The sequence below is a fragment of the Schistocerca serialis genome, chromosome 8 (assembly GCF_023864345.2).
Source record: "Schistocerca serialis cubense isolate TAMUIC-IGC-003099 chromosome 8, iqSchSeri2.2, whole genome shotgun sequence".
NCBI classification, from domain to species: Eukaryota; Metazoa; Arthropoda; class Insecta; order Orthoptera; family Acrididae; genus Schistocerca; species Schistocerca serialis.
This window is the reverse complement of record NC_064645.1, coordinates 278,961,122-278,982,421: the sequence shown is the minus strand read 5'-3', so window position 1 is coordinate 278,982,421 and position 21,300 is coordinate 278,961,122. Positions and strand designations below refer to the sequence as shown.

At 42.5% G+C, this 21,300-nt stretch overlaps 1 protein-coding gene across 3 annotated transcripts in view; it reads left to right on the top strand.

Moving 5' to 3' along the window:
* The window catches only part of LOC126416243 (protein turtle-like), a 263,351-nt gene that overhangs the window by 49,338 nt on the left and 192,713 nt on the right, over positions 1-21,300 (top strand). For 2 of the 3 annotated variants that reach the window (XM_050083859.1, XM_050083858.1), the window contains exon 2: positions 7,336-7,469. In XM_050083859.1, the coding sequence (XP_049939816.1) occupies positions 7,336-7,469 (134 nt within the window). The remainder of the gene's footprint in view (positions 1-7,335; positions 7,470-21,300) is intronic. The other variant, XM_050083857.1, reaches the window with a different exon arrangement.

The following is a 21,300-nucleotide window of genomic DNA, read 5'->3' as shown; positions in this document are numbered from 1 at the left end:
GTTTCTAGGTCCTCGGTTCGATACGCAATACACACACACACACACACACACACACACCAAGTGTTCCAGCAGTGAACCCAGTTCGGTTTAACGGAAAGGCTTATATGAGTTTCACCTCCACCTCGATTCAGTGTGAGCCAGAGTGCATCGGACTTTAGAAAAAGCTATAAACCTCTGTGAAGATGTCTCCGCAGAAGGAGACGAAACGTTGCGTTTCAACAGCAAATTCACCCGACCACGATATAATAGCCCAGAATATTTTAATAAGTGTGCCGTGAAAGTTCACATTTTGCAATCACTTCCAGTGCCTTCCTGTGACTTTTTGGACACTCAGAGTATGTCAGTCGGCTCACTTGCTGACTAGACAAACGTTTTACCGATTGTGCAGCTTTTCTTTAAATTTTTGCCTCGTTCTTTCTCTGTGGCAGACATAATTTCCCAGTTGACTGCTGCTGGAAGGCAAAGGGGTTTGATGATAAATGGAGACTATAATATGTTAGGATCACGCAATTAAGGCCTTAATTACAGAAAGCGGCATTAGTGTATCTGTGCTGCGTGACGCATGTGCCGCGTGCCACAGATACTTATCGCGGCCTCTTCAGTGGGACAACGCTGCGTTTGTTATCGCTCCACTTAGTGGCTGGAGAATCGTTCGAGTTAATGTACATGTATGTGGCCAACATAAAAATAACAAGTAAAGCCGCCATCCCCGTTTCTTTAAAGAATCGAACTTACACGTATAAAACAGCTTCAAACATACAGTATGATTACTTTACGAATGGGTTAATGTGTTAAATACTTGACGTTAAGCAGCTAATCGATAAAAAGTTTAGGAAAAGTTTGAAAGTGCGTTTACAGTCTGTTGAAAGTCGTCAAGTGCACTCAGTACCAAATACTGAATGAGTGTGGACAGGGTAACCTGCGCTCCGTATTAACCCTTCGACTACCAACTTCATTTCAAAAACATTAATGTATGGTTATTTTAACTACTATCTTAGTCAGAAGTTCAAATGGTTCAAATAGCTCTGAAGCCGGCCCCGGTGGTCTAGCGGTTCTAGGCGCTCAGTCAGGAACCGCGCGACTGCTACGGTCGCAGGTTCGAATCCTGCCTCGGGCGTGGATGTGTGTGATGTCCTTAGGTTAGTTAGGTTTAAGTAGTTCTAAGTTCTAGTGGACTTATGACCACAGATGTTGAGTCCCATAGTGCTCAGAGCCATTTAAATACACTCCTGGAAATTGAAATAAGAACACCGTGAATTCATTGTCCCAGGAAGGGGAAACTTTATTGACACATTCCTGGGGTCAGATACATCACATGATCACACTGACAGAACCACAGGCACATAGACACAGGCAACAGAGCATGCACAATGTCGGCACTAGTACAGTGTATATCCACCTTTCGCAGCAATGCAGGCTGCTATTCTCCCATGGAGACGATCGTAGAGATGCTGGATGTAGTCCTGTGGAACGGCTTGCCATGCCATTTCCACCTGGCGCCTCAGTTGGACCAGCGTTCGTGCTGGACGTGCAGCCGCGTGAGACGACGCTTCATCCAGTCCCAAACATGCTCAATGGGGGACAGATCCGGAGATCTTGCTGGCCAGGGTAGTTGACTTACACCTTCTAGAGCACGTTGGGTGGCACGGGATACATGCGGACGTGCATTGTCCTGTTGGAACAGCAAGTTCCCTTGCCGGTCTAGGAATGGTAGAACGATGGGTTCGATGACGGTTTGGATGTACCGTGCACTATTCAGTGTCCCCTCGATGATCACCAGTGGTGTACGGCCAGTGTAGGAGATCGCTCCCCACACCATGATGCCGGGTGTTAGCCCTGTGTGCCTCGGTCGTATGCAGTCCTGATTGTGGCGCTCACCTGCACGGCGCCAAACACGCATACGACCATCACTGGCACCAAGGCAGAAGCGACTCTCATCGCTGAAGACGACACGTCTCCATTCGACCCTCGATTCACGCCTGTCGCGACACCACTGGAGGCGGGCTGCACGATGTTGGGGCGTGAGCGGAAGACGGCCTAACGGTGTGCGGGACCGTAGCCCAGCTTCATGGAGACGGTTGCGAATGGTCCTCGCCGATACCCCAGGAGCAACAGTGTCCCTAATTTGCTGGGAAGTGGCGGTGCGGTCCCCTACGGCACTGCGTAGGATCCTACGGTCTTGGCGTGCATCCGTGCGTCGCTGCGGTCCGGTCCCAGGTCGACGGGCACGTGCACCTTCCGCCGACCACTGGCGACAACATCGATGTACTGTGGAGACCTCACGCCCCACGTGTTGAGCAATTCGGCGGTACGTCCACCCGGCCTCCCGCATGCCCACTATACGCCCTCGCTCAAAGTCCGTCAACTGCACATACGGTTCACGTCCACGCTGTCGCGGCATGCTACCAGTGTTAAAGACTGCGATGGAGCTCCGTATGCCACGGCAAACTGGCTGACACTGACGGCGGCGGTGCACAAATGCTGCGCAGCTAGCGCCATTCGACGGCCAACACCGCGGTTCCTGGTGTGTCCGCTGTGCCGTGCGTGTGATCATTGCTTGTACAGCCCTCTCGCAGTGTCCGGAGCAAGTATGGTGGGTCTGACGCACCGGTGTCAATGTGTTCTTTTTTCCATTTCCAGGAGTGTAGCTCTGAGCACTATGGGACTTAACATCTATGGTCATCAGTCCCCTAGAACTTAGAACTACTTAAACCTAACTAACCTAAGGACATCACACAACACCCAGTCATCACGAGGCAGAGAAAATCCCTGATCCCGCCGGGAATCGAACCCGGGAACCCGGGCGTGGGAAGCGAGACCGATACCGCACGACCACGAGCTGCGGACAAGTCAGAAGTAACAATACTAAAAGAATACTTCCCGTCGTTTCGTTTTCCAAGGGGGTTGGGGTCGGAGGGAGGGTGGACTTTCTAACAATACAATCATTTGCAAAGTAGGTTAGAAATCAGATTAATAATGTTGCTCACGCAGCATATGTTCGCTTTATCGAGCAACAACAAAGTTATTGACTGTGGATGGTACCGTCAGAATGGAAATAATGAAGTCATTGTAAATAAAGTCATTAATTTTGGCACTTATCTTGAATGGATTCCCACGTAGATTTCGTCGACGTTGTTATGGCTCATCTTGTTGATTCTAGGGTGATTCCACTTTGACTGCTACAAGGTCCACATCTGTATTTTAGCAATATTTGAAGACCTGACAAATGCGTTTTTCAGGAAATTCTTAATGATCAAACAATCCCAGATCAGAACAATGGTATAGTAGAAATAATTTTTGACTTGGTGTTCACGATCCACATTTTTATCGAACTTCTTGTTCCTTCTGAATTGTCACATCATCAAGAAAACAGTTTTGTATCAATCTTCATATATTTAATTTCCACTTTAACCAAACACAAGAAATGACTGTTCTTTTACAAAGCGAAATAACAACTTAACTTCTGCAAAGTAAAAAAAAGACTGCTCTGTGCGCATTCGCGCTAAAACGGTTACAAGTAAGTCAAAGATTATGACAGTCTCACAGAAATGAATACACACAAGAACCATATCACTGTAATATATCAATACATCGGAGTACCTATACATTAATAAAACCAAATGTGAATATTGTCACAAAAATATGTCTGTTACTTCGCAGAAAAGTAGTAAGATATTACTGGTATCGAGAACTAGGGCTGGAGTGCCGTAATGGTCACGTAAATAAAGAACCATTACAACGTACAATATTATTCATAAGTACCTCCAAGGTTTCAGAAGGCGCCTCGCAAAATCTGCAAGACATACTGAAAACAGACATACATCAGTGAACAGCATACACCTCGAAGTGTGTAATCCACCTTACGGGTGTCCAATATGGGCTTCGTTTGTGACGTGGCAAGTGTCAATTCGTGAGAGCAAGTCGTTGACGAGACGTGTCCAGGAAGGCATCCCGCTTTGCGAATCTGCTTTATTGGGTTGCCTATTGCAGGTGCGAATCAGTTCGATGTGACAATACGGAGACGAGGGTTAACAATGAAACTTTAGGGCAGCACAACCTACAGGTGCATTCTGTAAATATAATAATTCTGCCAATCATAAGGAGGCATTCCTTTACCAGTGGGACTCATACATAGCAATAACATGCAACAAATTCCAATTGGTTCTCTAATAACCTATTGTGGGACACATACATCCCGCTGGTAGTCTACGCATTAAGAAAAATATAGTTTTGCACGCAATTAAACGTTTATAACGTCATATCTCCCGAAGTATGTGTCCTATAATGACTTAATTTTGCCTGTACATTCAGTAGAATATGTGGGTACTGTCTGAAAAATGTATTGCGAATAAGGTTGGTAGTAAGAAAATAATAAATTAAAACGTCATATATGATGCTGAAGTTTTACTGCATGAACAGTAACTTTTTTTCCTTTAATGATTTAGGGATGGGGAGGGGGGAGAATTGGCAGCGACAAAAAGTTGCGTAAAATTTTGAAATTATGTGTAAAGGTTTGTGTCCTCGGAGTCTTTCGCGGTGGCATGTTTCAGTAAAATCATTTCGCTTTCGAATAAAACACCGGCGCTTTCGTCAGCTCCGGCGGTTGGTGATTTCAACTCCTGATGCCGATGGCAGCGACAGCTGTCGAAAGTTCAAGTGTTTTATTCGAAATTATTGAATGTGTAAAAGTTATTGGAAGTCGCTAAGAGCTCTGATTTTCAAATAGCAGATGAATATAATCTTGGTAATTTGCGCGCTTCAATTACACTGCTTCAAGACTTATACACAGTTTCTAACTTTAATGTTTTTATTATCGTGTCAAACCTCTACCGTAAGATTATTCCTCGGCATGAGTAGCTTATGACAGCATTTGAAATTTTTAAATTTGTCCAATAACTATACAGAATTTTGAAAAACAATTTATTGTTTCCCCTGAAGCCAATTTATAGGCAACCTGCAACTCGGATTGTGCGCTACCAACCTATTTAACAGCTTAGTAAAATAAATCTCTCACCTTCTACAAGATAATGCATTGCTGAACCTTTCTGGCAAATTAATAGCGTGTGCTGGTTTGATATTTGGACAGGTATCGTTACCGTTTGATAGCGATGACTGCTCCAACTACTGTTAGAGCTTCTTCCGCGGAAAGAAATCTGAGGTTGGATTCGGTCTGGCACATTGTATTGTATTGTATTGTATTAAACCGGGGACCTAGAAACGATGGAGCGGCTTCGACCCGCCGTAGCCCTCAGTGGTTCACAACCCCACAGCAGGCCACAGCAGTCCACCCACACCGAACCCAGGTTACACACCAGACGAATGTTTGCGTGGTAAAGTAATTATGGTGTATGCGTACGTAGAAACGGTGTTTGCGCAACAATCGCCGGCATAGTGTAGCTAAGGCGGAATAGGGGGAGCCAGCCCGCATTCGCCGAGGTAGATGGAAAACCGCCTAAAAACCATCCACAGGCTGGCCGGCACACCGGACCTCTACACTCATCCGCAGGGCGGGCGTCAGGCACATAGTTTAAATATGTAACCAAGCATCTGAAATGTGTGCACTCTACCAGGGCCGTTTAAAGAACGTGGTGCAGATGTAGAAAAAAAAAGAGGAAAAGTATTGTTTGTCTTGTCTGGTACAATGGACCGACAACAGAATCCTTGACAAGAGATCCATCAGAGAGAATAATGAGTACACATGGAGAAAGGAAAGGATAACAGCTTATAGGCTACGTTAAAATAAATTCATGACTATCTTCAACCAAAAGGTCGACGAAAAACAGGAAACACTGACGGATGCTGAACTTAGAATTAAAGACCTAGCATCTGGCCAGAACCGTTAAAAAAGACTATAAACGCTGTGCTTGTAATTCATGTAATTTATAACTATATTATTATTTACAATACTTACATGTTATTATCGTGCTACACTACTGGCCATTAAAATTGCTACACCCCGAAGATGACGTGCTACAGACGGGAAGTTTAACCGACAGGAAGAAGATGCTGTGATAAGCAAATGATGAGCTTTTCAGAGCATTCACACAAGGTTGGCGCCGGTGGTGACACCTACAACGTGCTGACATGAGGAAAGTTTCCAACCGATTTCTCATACACAAACAGCAATTGACCGGCGTTGTCTGGTGAAACGTTGTTGTGATGCCTCGTGTAAGGAGGAGAAATGCGTACCATGACGTTTCCGACTTTGATAAAGGGCGGATTGTAGCCTATCGCGATTGCGGTTTATCGTATCGCGATATTGCTACTCGCATTGGTCGAGATCCAATGACTGTTAGCAGAATATGGAATCTGTGGGTTCAGCAGGGTAATACAGAACGCCGTGCTGGATCCCAACGGCCTCGTATCACTAGCAGTCGAGATGACAGGCATCTTATCCGCATGGCTGTAACGGATCCTGCAGCCACGTCCCGATCCCTGAGTCAACAGATGGGGACGTTTGCAAGACAACAACTATCTGCATGAACAGTTCGACGACGTTTGCAGCAGTATGGACTATCAGCTCGGAGACCATGGCTGCGGTTACCTTTGACGCTGTATCACAGACAGGAGCGCCTGCGATGGTGTACTCAACGACGAACCTGGGTGCACGAATGGCAAAACGTCATTTTTTCGGATGAATCCAGGTTCTGTTTACAGCATCATGATGGTCGCATCCGTGTTTGGCGACATTGCGGTGAACACACATTGGAAACGTGTATTCTTCATCGCCGTACTGGCGCACGTCCTGTGCAGGCCATTTGGATACAGAAGATGTTCGACTGCTGCCCTGGCCAGCACATTCTCCAGATCTCTCACCAGTTGAAAACGTGTGGTCAATGGTGGCCGAGCAACTGGTTCGTCACAACACGCCAGTCGCTACTCTCGATGAATTGTGGTATCGTGTTGAAGCTGCATGGGCAGCTGTACCTGTACACGCCATCCAAGCTCTGTTTGACTCAATGCCCAGGCGTATCAAGGCCGTTATTACGGCCAGAGGTGGTTGTTCTGGGTACTGATTTCTCAGGACCTATGCACCCAAATTGCGTGAAAATGTAATCACATGTCAGTTCTAGTATAATATATTTGCCCAATGAATACCCGTTTATCATCTGCATTTTTTCTTGGTGTAGCAATTTTAATGGCCAGTAGTGTAATGCAAAAGTGTAGAAATATGTTGCATCACGAAACCATGCTAATGGCGCCTTTATTATATTCAGATACAGAAAAGTGTACTGTGGTCTTCGGAGAATAGATCAACAACGCCTTTACTTTAAATAATAAGCAGGTACACGGCACTACATGGATCGTTGTAAAGCGCCGTACTTTTGTCCACAGGCCTTTGCTTCCAAGATGCAGTGCACATCACCGCCATCTTGGGAGAATCTGTGGTGTTCAACTGCCACGTTGAGTTCCCGGGCGATCATCCCGTGCCCTACGTGTTGCAGTGGGAGAAGAAGGTAGGCGAAACGGTAGGCCAAAAACTCTGTTCTATTTCTCTCGTTCGAAAATTTTAAAAAAAGAAAACACCAGTTTTTTCTTGTAAAAGGATGCATGCGTTGCAGTGGGACAGAGTTGGCATGTTGGCAGCGAAACATGACAAATCACCGAGTGTCTTTTGACTCTGAAATACACCAAACTTTGCAGCATGCAATGTGTCTCTTTCAGGAGCAGCAGCCTTGAAGAGCACGCAAATGTGAGCAGTGAGACGCACTTTTTCTCCCAAATTAAGACTACGAGATGATTCTGTCTGCCTTTAAATACTTCGAGCCTCTCATCATTTCCATCTTACTTCTTTCTCTGCTCCCCAACGCAGAAATGCGATTTCCACCACTATAAATACCGCATTCCCTGCATGATCGTCGTACAGCCTCTCTAAATGATCAAAAATGACGTTCTGCTCTATTTTTATGCTTTCTCTCTTAGAAGACAGTGGTTTCCAAAGATTTAGTTTCACGTTCTACAAACTGCACAGCTGTAAAACCCTACTTTTCCATGTCTTACTAACGAGACTTCATCTTAGTGGCAATTCGTTCACATCACCACTAATTTTTATGAAGCCCATTTTGCACGAACGACTTTTCTGTCTGCATCAGCTATTAGTGACAAGTTAGTCTACTGCAGCATCCCCGCGAGTTTATTTTTGTACTGTGAATCGCGTCTTGTCACGAGTGGTCGTTTTCGTTTACACTTCAGCCTCTTTGTGAGAGCTGTTTGCTGTGCAGCTCGGCACCAGAAAGGTAAAGTGAGGCTATGAGGGACCATATTTTTCACGAAAAATTCAAAATATAATAACAAGAACGCAGGTAGAAGCAATGATAATAGAGTTTACTAATGGTCAAAGCAAAATTCGCCAGTGGATGTCCTTTACAAAGGTCGTATGGTAAATTCTTCACACTCCTGATAACTGGACGAATATGAAATGTGTCTTCCAAACATTTCAGAACACCTACGTGCATCCCCTCAGAAAAATTTACACTTACAAACATGTCAAACAATCTTCAGAAGGCTATAAATTGCGTTGTTTCACTTCACCTTTCTATTTTGTTTTCTTTCTAAGTATGAAAGTACATTGAAAGTTAGTTTGCTCATTAAAAAGATATGACTTTTCTATTTACGTTGTTATTTGTGCATAGTGTGGGTTTTCTTTGTCCATGTATTGCAAAACCTTTCTGCTTTCAGATATTTCGTCTCTCTTGTGGAGAGCAATAATAGGAAACATACCAGGTCCTCTTAAAATTTCTGCAAACCAAGGCAAGCTCTACTTCCCTTCATTATCATATTAATCATGGGAAATACACAACAAAAAACTTATGAGCACAGTATGAAACGCTTTCCTAAATGAAATGTTCAATATGCCCTCCGCTAGCAAGGATACAACAATCAAGCCACCGTCGTATTAAATCCCTGACGCCGTGAAGTATCCCTGTAGAATTGCGTATTGTTTCACTGCCTTCCACTGTGCTAGCACGAAGACTCTGTACATCTTGTACCGGGGTTCCGTACACAAAAGCTTTCAAATGCCTCCACAAAGAAAGGTCTAGTGGGTTTAGGTCAGGAGAGCGTGGTGGACAAGGAATTGGTCCACCTTTATTTATACATCGGACACGGAACCCGTTATTTAGAAGCCTACTAACATTAACAGTGAGGTGGGGAGGAACTCCATCGTGCATGAAGTACATATTTTGTCACACTCGTAAAGACATATATTCCATCAGACTAGGTAGAGTATTCTCTCAGAAACCATGGTAACTTTCTCCTTTGAGCCTGGGTGGAAAAACTTCAGGCCCTAATGGGGTTGCCATATTCAGCTGGAACCTCGTCGGGATATTCTGAGATGGGGGGTAGAAATTAAATAAAATTTATTTAATATAATTACTTTTCATATATAACACACTTACATGAAACTTGTTGCGCTTAAGTAGCTGGCAGGTCATGTTTCACCTTTTTCAGCAAGTCTTATTTCCCAAATCATATTTCCCTTTTACATATTTATAAAACTCCATATAAGTGAGCCTGCAGTGAAACTGGCACTGTAAGAATGATTCCGCAGTCTCTGGCAGCAGTCGACTACTTTCATTACTCCACTGGGCCGACATCAGCCAAAAACTCTTTCCACAGAGTCGTTGTGTGCGGTAATACAGTACACACATTCGCATATCTTTAGCAGTTGGCATTTGCGTTCAGGATTTTCGGTTTCCGAAAGGAAGTAAATCCACCTTTCTTCCATTCTTTCGAGTCACGCTTAGTTTCTAATAAGCACTTCAGATACATATATTCTTGAAAACAATTGTCGCCTGAAATCTTCACACCACTTTTTCAAATGGTTCAAATGGCTCTGAGCACTATGGGACTTAACATCTGAGGTCATCAGTCCTCTACACTTAGAACTACTTAAACCTAACTAACCTAAGGACATCACACACTTCTATGCCCGAGGCAGGATTCGAACCTACGACCGTAGCGGTCGCGCGGTTCCTGACTGACGCGCCTAGAACCGCTCGGCCACACCGGCTGGCTCACACCACTTTTAGTCAGGTATACAATAGTGTTTGCAATCATCACCCAATCTGGGGTTTCAGATAGTGTCATCTAATTAACTACATGATATTTATTAAAAGAAATAGCCCATTTGTCTAAGTAATCAAATGCTATGTTATAGAAAGCTTTTGTCTCTTCCTCAAATTTCGAAATCAAATTAATTATTTCTTGGTTAAGGTTCTCATTCTTTCATTTGTTCAAATTCATCTTTTTTTGCATGCCAATAAAACTGGCATTGTTCCTTTTATTTAGACATCTTTGAGTGTCGATTAATATACAATATGTGATCAAAAATATCTGGACACCTGACTGAAAATGGCTTACAAGTTCGTGGAGCCCTCCATCGGTGGAATTCAATACGGTATTGGCCCACCCTTTGCCTTGACGATAGCTTCCACTCTCGCAGGCATGTGTTCAATCACGTGCTGCGTGGTTTCTTGGGCAATGGCTGCCCATTCTTCACGGAGTGCTGCACTGAGGAGAGGTATCGATGTCGGTTGGTAAGACCTGGCACGAAGTCGGCATTCCAAAATATCCCAAATGTGTACTATATGATTCAGGTCAGGACTCTGTGCAGGCCAGTCAATTACAGGGATGTTATTGCCGTGTAACCACAACGCCAAATGCCGTGCATTATGAACAGGTGCTCGATAGTGCTGAAAGATGCAATCGCCATCCTCGAATTGCTCATCAACAGTGCGAAGCAAGAAGGCGCTTAAAACATCATTGTAGGCCTGTGCTGTGATAGTGCCACGCAAAACAACAAGGGGTTCAAGCCCCCTCCATGAAAAACACGACCACACTATAACACCACCGCCTCCGAATTTTACTGTTGACAGTACACACGCTGGCAGATGAATTTCACTGGGCATTTGCCATACCCACACCCTGCCATCGGATCGCCACATTGTGTACCGTGATTCGTCACTCCACACAACGTTTTCCCAGAGTTTAATCGTCCAATGTTTACGCTCCTTACACAAAGCGAGGCGTCTGTCGGCATTTACCGGCGTGATGTGTGCCTTATGAGCTGCCGCTCGACATGAATTCGAAGATTTCTCACCTCCCGCCTACCTGTCATAGGACTTGCAGCGAATCCAGCAGTTTGGAATTCCTGTGTGATGGTGTGGATAGATGTCTGCCTATTAGACATTACGACCATCTTCAACTGTCGGCAGACTCTGTCAGTCAACAGACGAGGTTGGCCTGCACGTTTTTGTGCTTACGTGTCCTTTAACGTCTCCACTTCACTATCACATCGGGAACAGTGGACCTAGGGGTGTTTAGGAGTGTAGAAATCTCGGGTACAGACGTATGACACAAGTGACACCCAATCACGTGAGTACGTTCGAAGTCCGTGAGTTCTGCTGAGCTCCCCATTCTGCTCTCTCACGATGTCTAATGACTACCGAGGTCGCTGATAAGGAGTACCTGACAGCACAATGCACCTAATATGAAAAACGTATGTTTTTGAAGATGTCCGGATACTTTTGATCACATAGTGTATGTTTTATTTCACTTATCATGACTTTATTCTTCTTCATGCTTTTTATATTTCTTTCCAGCCAAGTTTGATTGCAGAAACATGAAGTAAATTTTAATGATCGGACTATTGAAAAAAACCTGAAATTATTTTAGGTCGCCTGTCTTCGGCATAGAATCAAAAGCTTAAGAATTCTCTCACCTGCGCGCATTAACGACAGTCAAATCTTGTTTTTGAATGAGACAGATGAGTCTCATGATTGACAGAACTTTTTCAGCTTCTCTGTCCTTATCGTGTATGCTGAAAAATAATTAAATATTTTCATGACGATTGTTTCAGTGTCGAGAGCTAAGACTCCAGCAGAGCTTGATATAGTAGTGCGGAGAATACAGTTAGGGCATCCAGTTCCTTTTACATTTCTTCCTAATTCTTTTTTAATTTGGTGAAACTCACTCCACTGGCCGCGCTGATGAAGCCCTCCGAAGTTGGTAATGAATCCACAAAAAGGGAGTACGGTAATTTATCTAATGAAATTTGCGGTTGTCTTAAAGTATCTCGACAAAACTTTGCAGTTTCCTTTCACGTTTCCTTACTCAGCGAATCAAACTTCAACAGCTTCTGTTGGAATCCCTTAGTTTCAGTAAAGTATTGCACAACTAAAGGAAACATCTTTCCAGCCTTGTGGTTCAATATGTCGCTGCCTATACCGTAAAATTAAACTTCTTGCAATTGTTTTATGCATTCGGACACGAAGTGTGGTGCGAGAACATTTTCAACGATAGCTGTATCTTTGGTGCTGGCTGTAGGCTGCTGTGCCGCAACATCGAAGTCAGGATACATTGCGGCATTCAGTGTTACGGTGCAGTCAAGAGAACTGAAGGACTTATTTATTTAATCGTATGGCTTGGGCCCCCTGTCGGGCAGACCGTTCGCCGGGTGCTGGTCTTTCAATCTGACGCCACTTCGGCTACCTGCAGTCGATGAGGATGATAGGATGATGATAAGGGCAGCACAACACCCAGTCCCTGGGCGGAGAACATTCCTCGACCCAGCCGGGAATCGAACCCGAGCACAGAGGATTGACTCTGGGCCGGGTTGGACTGATGATGCTTGACAACTTGATATGCTGTTGTTACTTCTGCAGCAGCAACTAGAAATTATTCCTGGGTATCTTCTTTTATCATGAATGTAGGAATAGGCTTTGATGTCGATGCTACCGTCCGTCTATTTGTATGATTCAAAAAATGGTTCAAATGGCTCTGAGCACTATGGGACTTAAATACTGTGGTCATCAGTCCCCTAGAACTTAGAACTACTTAAACCTAACTAACCTAAGGACTTCACACACATCCATGCCCGAAGCAGGATTCGAACCTGCGACCATAGCAGTCGCGCGGTTCCGGACTGCGCGCCTAGAACCGCTAAACCACCGCGGCCGGCTTTGTATGATTCTACGTAGAAAAGTGATGCCTCACTTTATCCTTAGCTTCCAGAGTTACTGAGATGAAACAGCTACAAACCTCACACAACGCTTCCTGATCTGTACGTCCTTTTTTGACAAAACCACTCTTTTATGTAATCATCCGAAAAGTGGCCTTTTATCTTTCCATTCTTAGGCATTTTCGTAAGTATGATACGTTTGTTAGACGTTAAACAGCCTACACTTCAGTCAACGAAGTACAAATCACTATACACTTCACGCCCTATATACTCGCAGTAAACACCTGAAACTTTAACATATGTTTTGAGTGAGGTCAGCCTTTAGCAAAACACAATTTTGTTTTTTGTCTCAGAAATGTTTCACTGCAGTTGCAGCATCACCAGTGGTTTTTTTTTTATTATTATTATGGCTTCTTACCACATGGTGTGGTTTTCCTGCTGTGTTACGTTTTTACAGTGACTGTTTTTCTTTACAGTTTGTCACCTGCAAGGTTTCTTTTTTCGTCATCTTCTTCATTGTCAAGTTGTATGTATTGAGTTGTTACTGTCACTGTTTACTAGCTGGGAAACACCTGAAACTTTAACATATATTTTGAGTGAGGTCCATTTTTAGCAAAAACACAGGTTTGTCCCTGAAATGTTTCACTGCAGTTGCAGCATCATCAATGGTTTTTTTATTATTATGACTTCTTACCACATGGTGTAGTTTCCTGCTGTGTTATGTTTATACAGTGACTGTACCAGCTGGTAAACAGTGACTGTGACAACTCAATACATAGAACTTGACAATGAAGAAGATGACGAAATAAGAAACCTTGCAGGTCAAAAACTGTAAAGAAAAACAGTCACTGTAAAAACGTAATACAACAGGAAAACTACACCATGTGGTAAGAAGCGATAATAATAAAAAAACCACTGATGATGCTGAAACTGCAATGAAACGTTTCTGGAAAAAAAATTGTTTTTTGCTAAAGGTGTACCCCACTCAAAACATTTGTTATTTTATAGCAAACACAGACAAAAGAGCTTCAACATCAAGATGATTAACTTGAAACATTACTAACTTGCGCTTGTTGTTCGTATTACGTTAATCATCTTATCACATCGCTATCCAAATGGAAACTGCCCGATTGCTCCGCTTAGCGCTGCTTAAATAGTTCCGCCCCGTGCTACTTGATAAGTGTGGTATCATCTCGAATGATGGCGCTAGATCTAAAGGCAACATGCAACGCCATCTGTGAGATGACCTTATCAACTAAAACTGGTTGACATAAATAAAACTAACTGAGGCTGCATTTACATGTTGCGCTAACAACGGCTTTGCTCCAGTACTTGAGTCAAGCTCGTAACAGTATTTTGCAAAATCAGGACAAAATTGAGTCTTGGTGGGATATCGGGAAAAGAAGGTCCACACAGATGAAGCTCCCGATATATCGGGACGGATGGCTACCGTAGAGCCTAACAGTCACCAACAACGCCAGCCCCAATGTTGACAGAAAATCTTTGTTGATGGTGTGACTGTAAATTTCGAGGGGATTCTCGACACCCCAAACGTGCTGATAATGAAAATTTACAATCTGATCACGTTAAAACCAAAGAATGAAATGAGTTCTAACACGGACATAAAGCGTTTCCGGACTCATATCCGGATAACACATTTCATTCATCTATGTATGAGGAATGTTTCCGGAATGTTTGGCCATATCTTCTTGTTACACGTGTATATTAGGAGTGAGCTTGACGGGAATAGGGTAACTATCGATGTTAGCAGATGACGACTCTGCTTCTGTGCGTGAACAGTTCACAGTACAAAAATTTTAGAACCCCATATTCGGCTCAGACAATTGGTCATTGACATCACTGCTTTACACGCAACGTGGTTCGCTGCTGATTTACATGCAGTGACGTGACATGCACCCACAACGAGTGGTCAATTTTGACGGAAAGCCGCTCGCGTAAAACGGGTTTTATGTTACGTTGTCATGTCTCAACTGCATCAGATTCTGTTTTCCTCTCTGAGAAATTATGACGCAGCACCCCCTTATTCGTCACGCAGTACTCATTCCGTCATGCTGCGACATCTTGCAACATTATAAAAGTTACGTCTGAGAAGTACGGATCCTGAACGCTTTTACTGCATCACAGTCCATTAAATTACCACTAACTTCAAGGTATCTTTGTCTTGACAACAGGAAGAATAGACATTTTACTTTCGTACTTGCTTTTGTTACAACAGTCCGTGCAGTTAAAAGGAATAATAGCTAGATTAAAAAGACTTTCACAAACTCAATAACTCTTTACAATATCAACAAAACAGTTTCGCATTGCTCCAAAATATCATCTCAGGCATTTGTAAACATTAAATTTTTCCCTTACAATCTGGAAAAGTAAGATCTAAGACATTTCCCAAATGTAATTTCTTCTTTCATCCCTCGAGTGCGATCTCCCAGACACTAACACCAGTTTGTCGTCAGACAAAGAACGGCGCGTCACTACATAAGAAAAACGTCCCCAAAGCGATTATCAGTGATGTTGCTTCGCAGCAAAGCAAATCACGTTCTTCATGTTGAATTGACTCGCTGCAGTTTTAAAAGACGTTCTACTAAACTGTAATTTCTTCCATTTTGCTTGTGATTCCCGGTTCTTCACAGAGAGATGGTCTGCCATTTCATTCCTCGTCATTCAGTCCTGTCTGACCACACTGGTAGGATCTGCGCCACCTAAGCATTGCGTCATATGACAGCGCATTGCTACCATACACTTCCATCACTTTATCATCGGTTGTTCAGCCTTTGTTACCCACCAAACGAGGAAAACGAATTACTGCACGATACTGTACTCGTATATTGTCAGCAGGATGTGTCATTTTAATTTGGCCCCTCCAGCAGCATACGGCGAGCTGATTTCGATGTGCGTCAGAACTACAGACATGAACCCGCACACAAACAAATAGTTAATTACGTAACTTCCGTTTTTCGACGTGATAATTAAAACGTAGACTTGCTCTCATATTGTCTGCAACGATTGACTGGCATGAATTTTGTAGGAAAAAATGAATAAAAAACTCACTTTAATCGCTTTTTAAACATCCTAAGCAACGATGTCCCTACGACAGTTAGTAGGAGGGGGGAGGGGGGAGAGGGTGGAAGGGGTCTCGGGCTGGGGTATGGAGTATTTTTAATATTTCCGAAGACCAATGGCAACTTTTAATTATCCATAAAAAAGTTGCATTTCCGATCCCGTTAAAAACCTGAGTAATACCGGCTTTTGAACCATTTTCTTGAAAGAAAAGCGCCTGATTTACCCTATATTTTCCTTTCTCTGAGAGCTAAGGGGGGGGGGGGGGGGTCATCTGCTTAAATCATCACCGGTACTCTTGCACTGTTAGAGTTTATCTGTTTTCGAATTTGTGTACATGATTCGCTTACCTCCTGAGCACAGTTCGAAGAAAACTTTCGAGAGTGGAGTGGCATAACCACAAAGAAAAGGATGACTCAAAGAGAAAGAACAAATTTCAGTTGTTTATTTCAAACAAACGGCAAAAGATAGAAACACTTTGCGCATGTCACTGGACAGAGAGATGTTCAAAGTTTTGTGTTTGCACAGACATTATACCATACAATCAACAGGAGCACCATGAGTTGCTCGAGAAACATCGGAACGGTAGTCTATCTCATTCCACACACGAATCAACAAGTTCCTGTTTATTGAATCGACAGCTTCATTAATTTGATCTCTCAGCCTTTGAAGACTAGTTTCCATACGTGGGACAAAGACTCTGTCTTTTATGTACCCTCATGGAAAAAATCGCAAGATGTAAAGTCTGGTGGCCAGGGAGGCCAAAACCAATAAACAAGATTTTCTTGTCCACCTCTTCCAGTCTAACATTGCGGGATGGTGTTGTTAAGATATCTCCGCACCTCAAGATGAAGGTGAGGCAGGGCGCCGTGACGCATAAAAATTAAATCGTTGGAATCTTCGTGAAGTTAAGAAATCAACTAATTTTGCAGCATGTCTAGCTATGACATTAATGTCTCAGTTCCCTCCACAAAAAAGGTCTATACATTTTGTGAACAGAAACTGCACAAAACACGTTGATTTTCGGCCAGTCTCTTTCATGTTCGACGACGACGTAAGGATTTTGTCACCCGTAGATTCTTACATTATGGCAGTTTACTTTACCCGATAGATGACATGTCCATTCGTCCGACAAGATGAATCGTTCGGGAAAAGAGTCCTTTGCCATATCCGGGAAAAATGAAATGCAAAATTCGTACCGTATGGTTGTCAGGACCCAATTCATGCAGTGACTGCAACTTGAACGCATCGTATGCGGGCGTCGTTTCAGAACATGCCACACTCTTGACTGAGGAAGTTGAAGCCCTGGCCTGCCAGACTTGTGGACTTCCTAGGGCTCCGTGTGAACGCATCTCGAATACGTTCGAGATTGTCATCAGAGATGCGTGGCCGACCACTGCCCTTGCCTTTGCATATGCAACCAACTTCCAAGAATTTTGTATGTCAGTCATAAACTTTCTTGTGCAGAGGCGGCTTCTCGCTGAATGCACGTTGCACTTGGACAATAGATGACTTCACGCAAATTCCTACACACAAAATGATTTTTGTTGTGGTATAGTCCTCATGTTGCTACAAGGTACTCGTACATAAACCAGAAAGGCAGGCCATTCCGGCGAGTACGCTCTCATTGGCAGCGACGTGTTAATCCACTTGGCAGCCAGCGCTGGCGCAGTCACACACTCGCTAACGGGAATCTCACACAGTAAAACAATTTTTCACGCTTCTTTTCGACTTCGAGCATCTCATTGACGGAGTTCAAGATGATTCGAATGAATTGGTATTTGAAGTATTCGAAAGCAAATATAAAGCGGCAAAGGCATTGATGACAACACTTTTTGATACGCCCGCTAAACCCGCTTGGCAGAACAGTTAATAGGATTGTGGAAAGGGCCAAGGGTTGAGGTCAGTTTCTGCTTCTAATTCTCATTTATTTTAACTTAATAACCTTTACAAACAGAGCTGCACATAGCCGAATCTTTACCGAATGCAACTCTTTCACAGCTGAAGGCCTCCAACAAGAAATCTTAACAAGATAAAAATCCAGTTACGATAGCAATAAAATAAATCAAAAAACAACATATTCAACGTGCAATACAACTGGCTGAGGGCCACAATTAAATTTCAAAACTTCAGAATATATTACCATAGACCTTTAAAGGCAGAAGGACACCATGTTTAACAACAAGAAATATTAAAAATCAACAAGATAAAAACCCAATTAAGATAGCAATAAAATAATTTAAAGAAGCAACATATGTAAGGTGCAGTACCAGTGGCTAAGGGCTACAATTAAAATTCAAAATTTTAAAATGTATTACCATAATCTTTAAAGGCAGGAGGCCGCAGTGTTTAAGCTTGATAGGTAAATTTAAAAATTAATTTTGCAAAATTTTAAGAAAACTGTTTTGGCCACTCTGCCATTTGTAGCATTTTCCATAAGCCATGTATTCCTTCTTGAAACAACAACCAATGACTGGTTACGTATTATCCATGACTTTCGAATACAGTGGCAGTTCTTAAACTGTGTAGAAGCCGTCGGTGGCAAATGTATCGTAATGCAGTTCTACATATGCTGCCACACATTTTTTGTGCATTGGAGGCTTTCCTGCTGACTTCAAATGTCGTGTGACCATTCTCAGGCATATTAAAGCATGCACTACCGTCGTATGAAACTGTTTTTAATTACCATTTGTGTCAGGGAAAGCAGGTTAATCAAAAAATTAATACAGCAATTTGGCAACCAAATATCGAATCGGCAATTGGGTTATAACGCGTAAAGCGATAACTGTAAAACCAATTAATATGACTGGTCCTTCATAACTACTTGCAAGACTGGGATCAGTGATACTTTATGGATACTGAAGGCGATTCACGTAATATTATATTTGGTACTTAGTGCCAAGGTGTTTGACACAAAGATTCGATCAGGGATGTAAAATCTTTCGGTAAAAGAAATCGACTTGTCAAAGGCTGTATTTCCTGCCTGTAAGGACTGTTTCGGCGATGCTGGAAAGTAGTAATTGGCAATCTGGTGTTATTACATGTAATTATAAAGTATTCTAAACGTTGCAAATACACAAAATGTCTTAAGACAAAACGTGTCCACCGCCTGCAGTGAGCACAGAAATATTCATTTTGTAAACAACAAACGCCATTGTCTTGCTTGATGTATTTTATTTGTTCCACACGCCTTTCGCCTCTTACTTTAAGGCATTTTCAATGGAATCTTTGCGATATTTGTAGATTATGAAACAGCTCACCCCTTATTTTTTACATGAATAAGTGATTACTTACAGTTAATCCAGTTTCTGGCTGGCATCTGCGTTTCCTCTCATCTGGTCGCAAGCTGCAGGTCGCACTATGACTTCACTTACGAGACATAAGAACGTTTTCAGTTACAATTTTTTTTCTTCACATTTTTCATGTACTTTGTGCTAATTGGCGTGGAGCACAACTATTCTTCTGACACTAGCTGCGGATATTTTACCAAAAACTGATTTAAAGTCGTAACTACTGTGTGTTCAATTTATGTCTCTTCTTACTTGGTTTGTTTACGTACATCTTGCACACCTAATGAAGTATATGCTGGAAACTAAATTCTGTTTATTCTGTTCCTTTTATACCTGTTTATGTGTGTGTGTAGATAGTCAGGGCGAATTGTAGAAAGTTGAGTGTGAATGTAATATCTGTCAGAGCGTAGTTGAAGTTTTCGTGTTCAGCTGATTCGAGTTTTGGTTTAACTATTTTGTGAAGGTGTTCATGTAAAAGTGAGGACAAATGGGTTGGGTGCATGTATTCTGATAATAATCTTCTGTTGACATGTTGTTCTACTATTTAACTATTAATGTAAGCAGTGAATTTACACTTACAGGAACCCCACCACAAAACATTTAATCCGAAACTCAAATCAGCTGAACACCAAAACTTTCAACCACTCTCTGACAACTATTGCACTCACTTTTAATTTTCTATAACTCGCACTGACTAGCCACACACACATACAGATACAAGAAGAACAGAAATAAACAGACGTCTTTTTTCAGCATATAATTCGTTAGGTTGCCAACATGTACATAAACAAAGCAAATAGGAAGAGACACGAAGTGAACACACTATATTTACGACTTTAAATCACAGTTTTCAGTAAAATGTCTGCAGCTACTTACAGAAAAATAATGGTACTCCACACCCATTAGCGTAAAGAATACGAAAATTGTGAAGAAAAAAGAGTGAACATGAAAATGTACTGATGTTCCATAAGCTAAGTTTTAGTTCAACCTCCAGCATATGACCAGGTGAGAGGAAACGCAGATGTTCGCCAAAAGCCGGCCGGTGTGGCCGTGCGGTTAAAGGCGCTTCAGTCTGGAACCACGTGACCGCTACGGTCGCAGGTTCGAATCCTGCCTCGGGCATGGATGTGTGTGATGTCCTTAGGTTAGTTAGGTTTAAGTAGTTCTAAGTTCTAGGGGACTGATGACCACAGAAGTTAAGTCCCATAGTGCTCAAAGCCATTTGAACCATTTTGTTCGCCAAAAAGTCGATTTATTGTAAGTAATTACTTACTCACGCAAAAAATATTTGAACTGTTTTATAATCTAAAAATATCTCATATCAAAACAAAATTGAATAATTCTAGATGCCACCGAAGATGCCTTAAAGTAAAAGGCGAAACACGTCTTGAATAAATAAAGTACATTTCAGCAAGAAAACAACGTTTGTCTTACAAAACGAAATAATCAATAGCTAATAATAATAAGCAAATTACATCTTATGACAGACCAGCAAATTAGCTTTGGTTTAACTTTTGTCGGTCTATATAGGATATTGTAAATATTAACGTGTTCCATGTCACTACAATTCTCATTTCACATGCTACTAAATGCCGTTTAAAAAATTTATCCATTCTGAAAAACTGTAGTTACTTTCATGTCTCGATAGATCAATAGAGTTTGCATACTTTCGTCATGCGACGAAATACGTGACTCTTTACAAGCTATCATTTGAAGAAAAAAAAGTTTCCATTTCTCGAATCGTTTACGAAATTTGGGACTGATACAACCACATGGTTTACGACGAGCAGGCGAAGTATCGGTCGCATCGAGAGCGACCCGCTCCGCCACCACGGCCCGTTGCCAACATGTCATTCAATATCTCACGGACGGTGATAGCTATCGTTCAGCTCTCAGCATAAAAAATAATTTCGATATGTAGACTAAATTTCATATGGAAAAATGTACTGACTAAAATGAACTATACTCGAA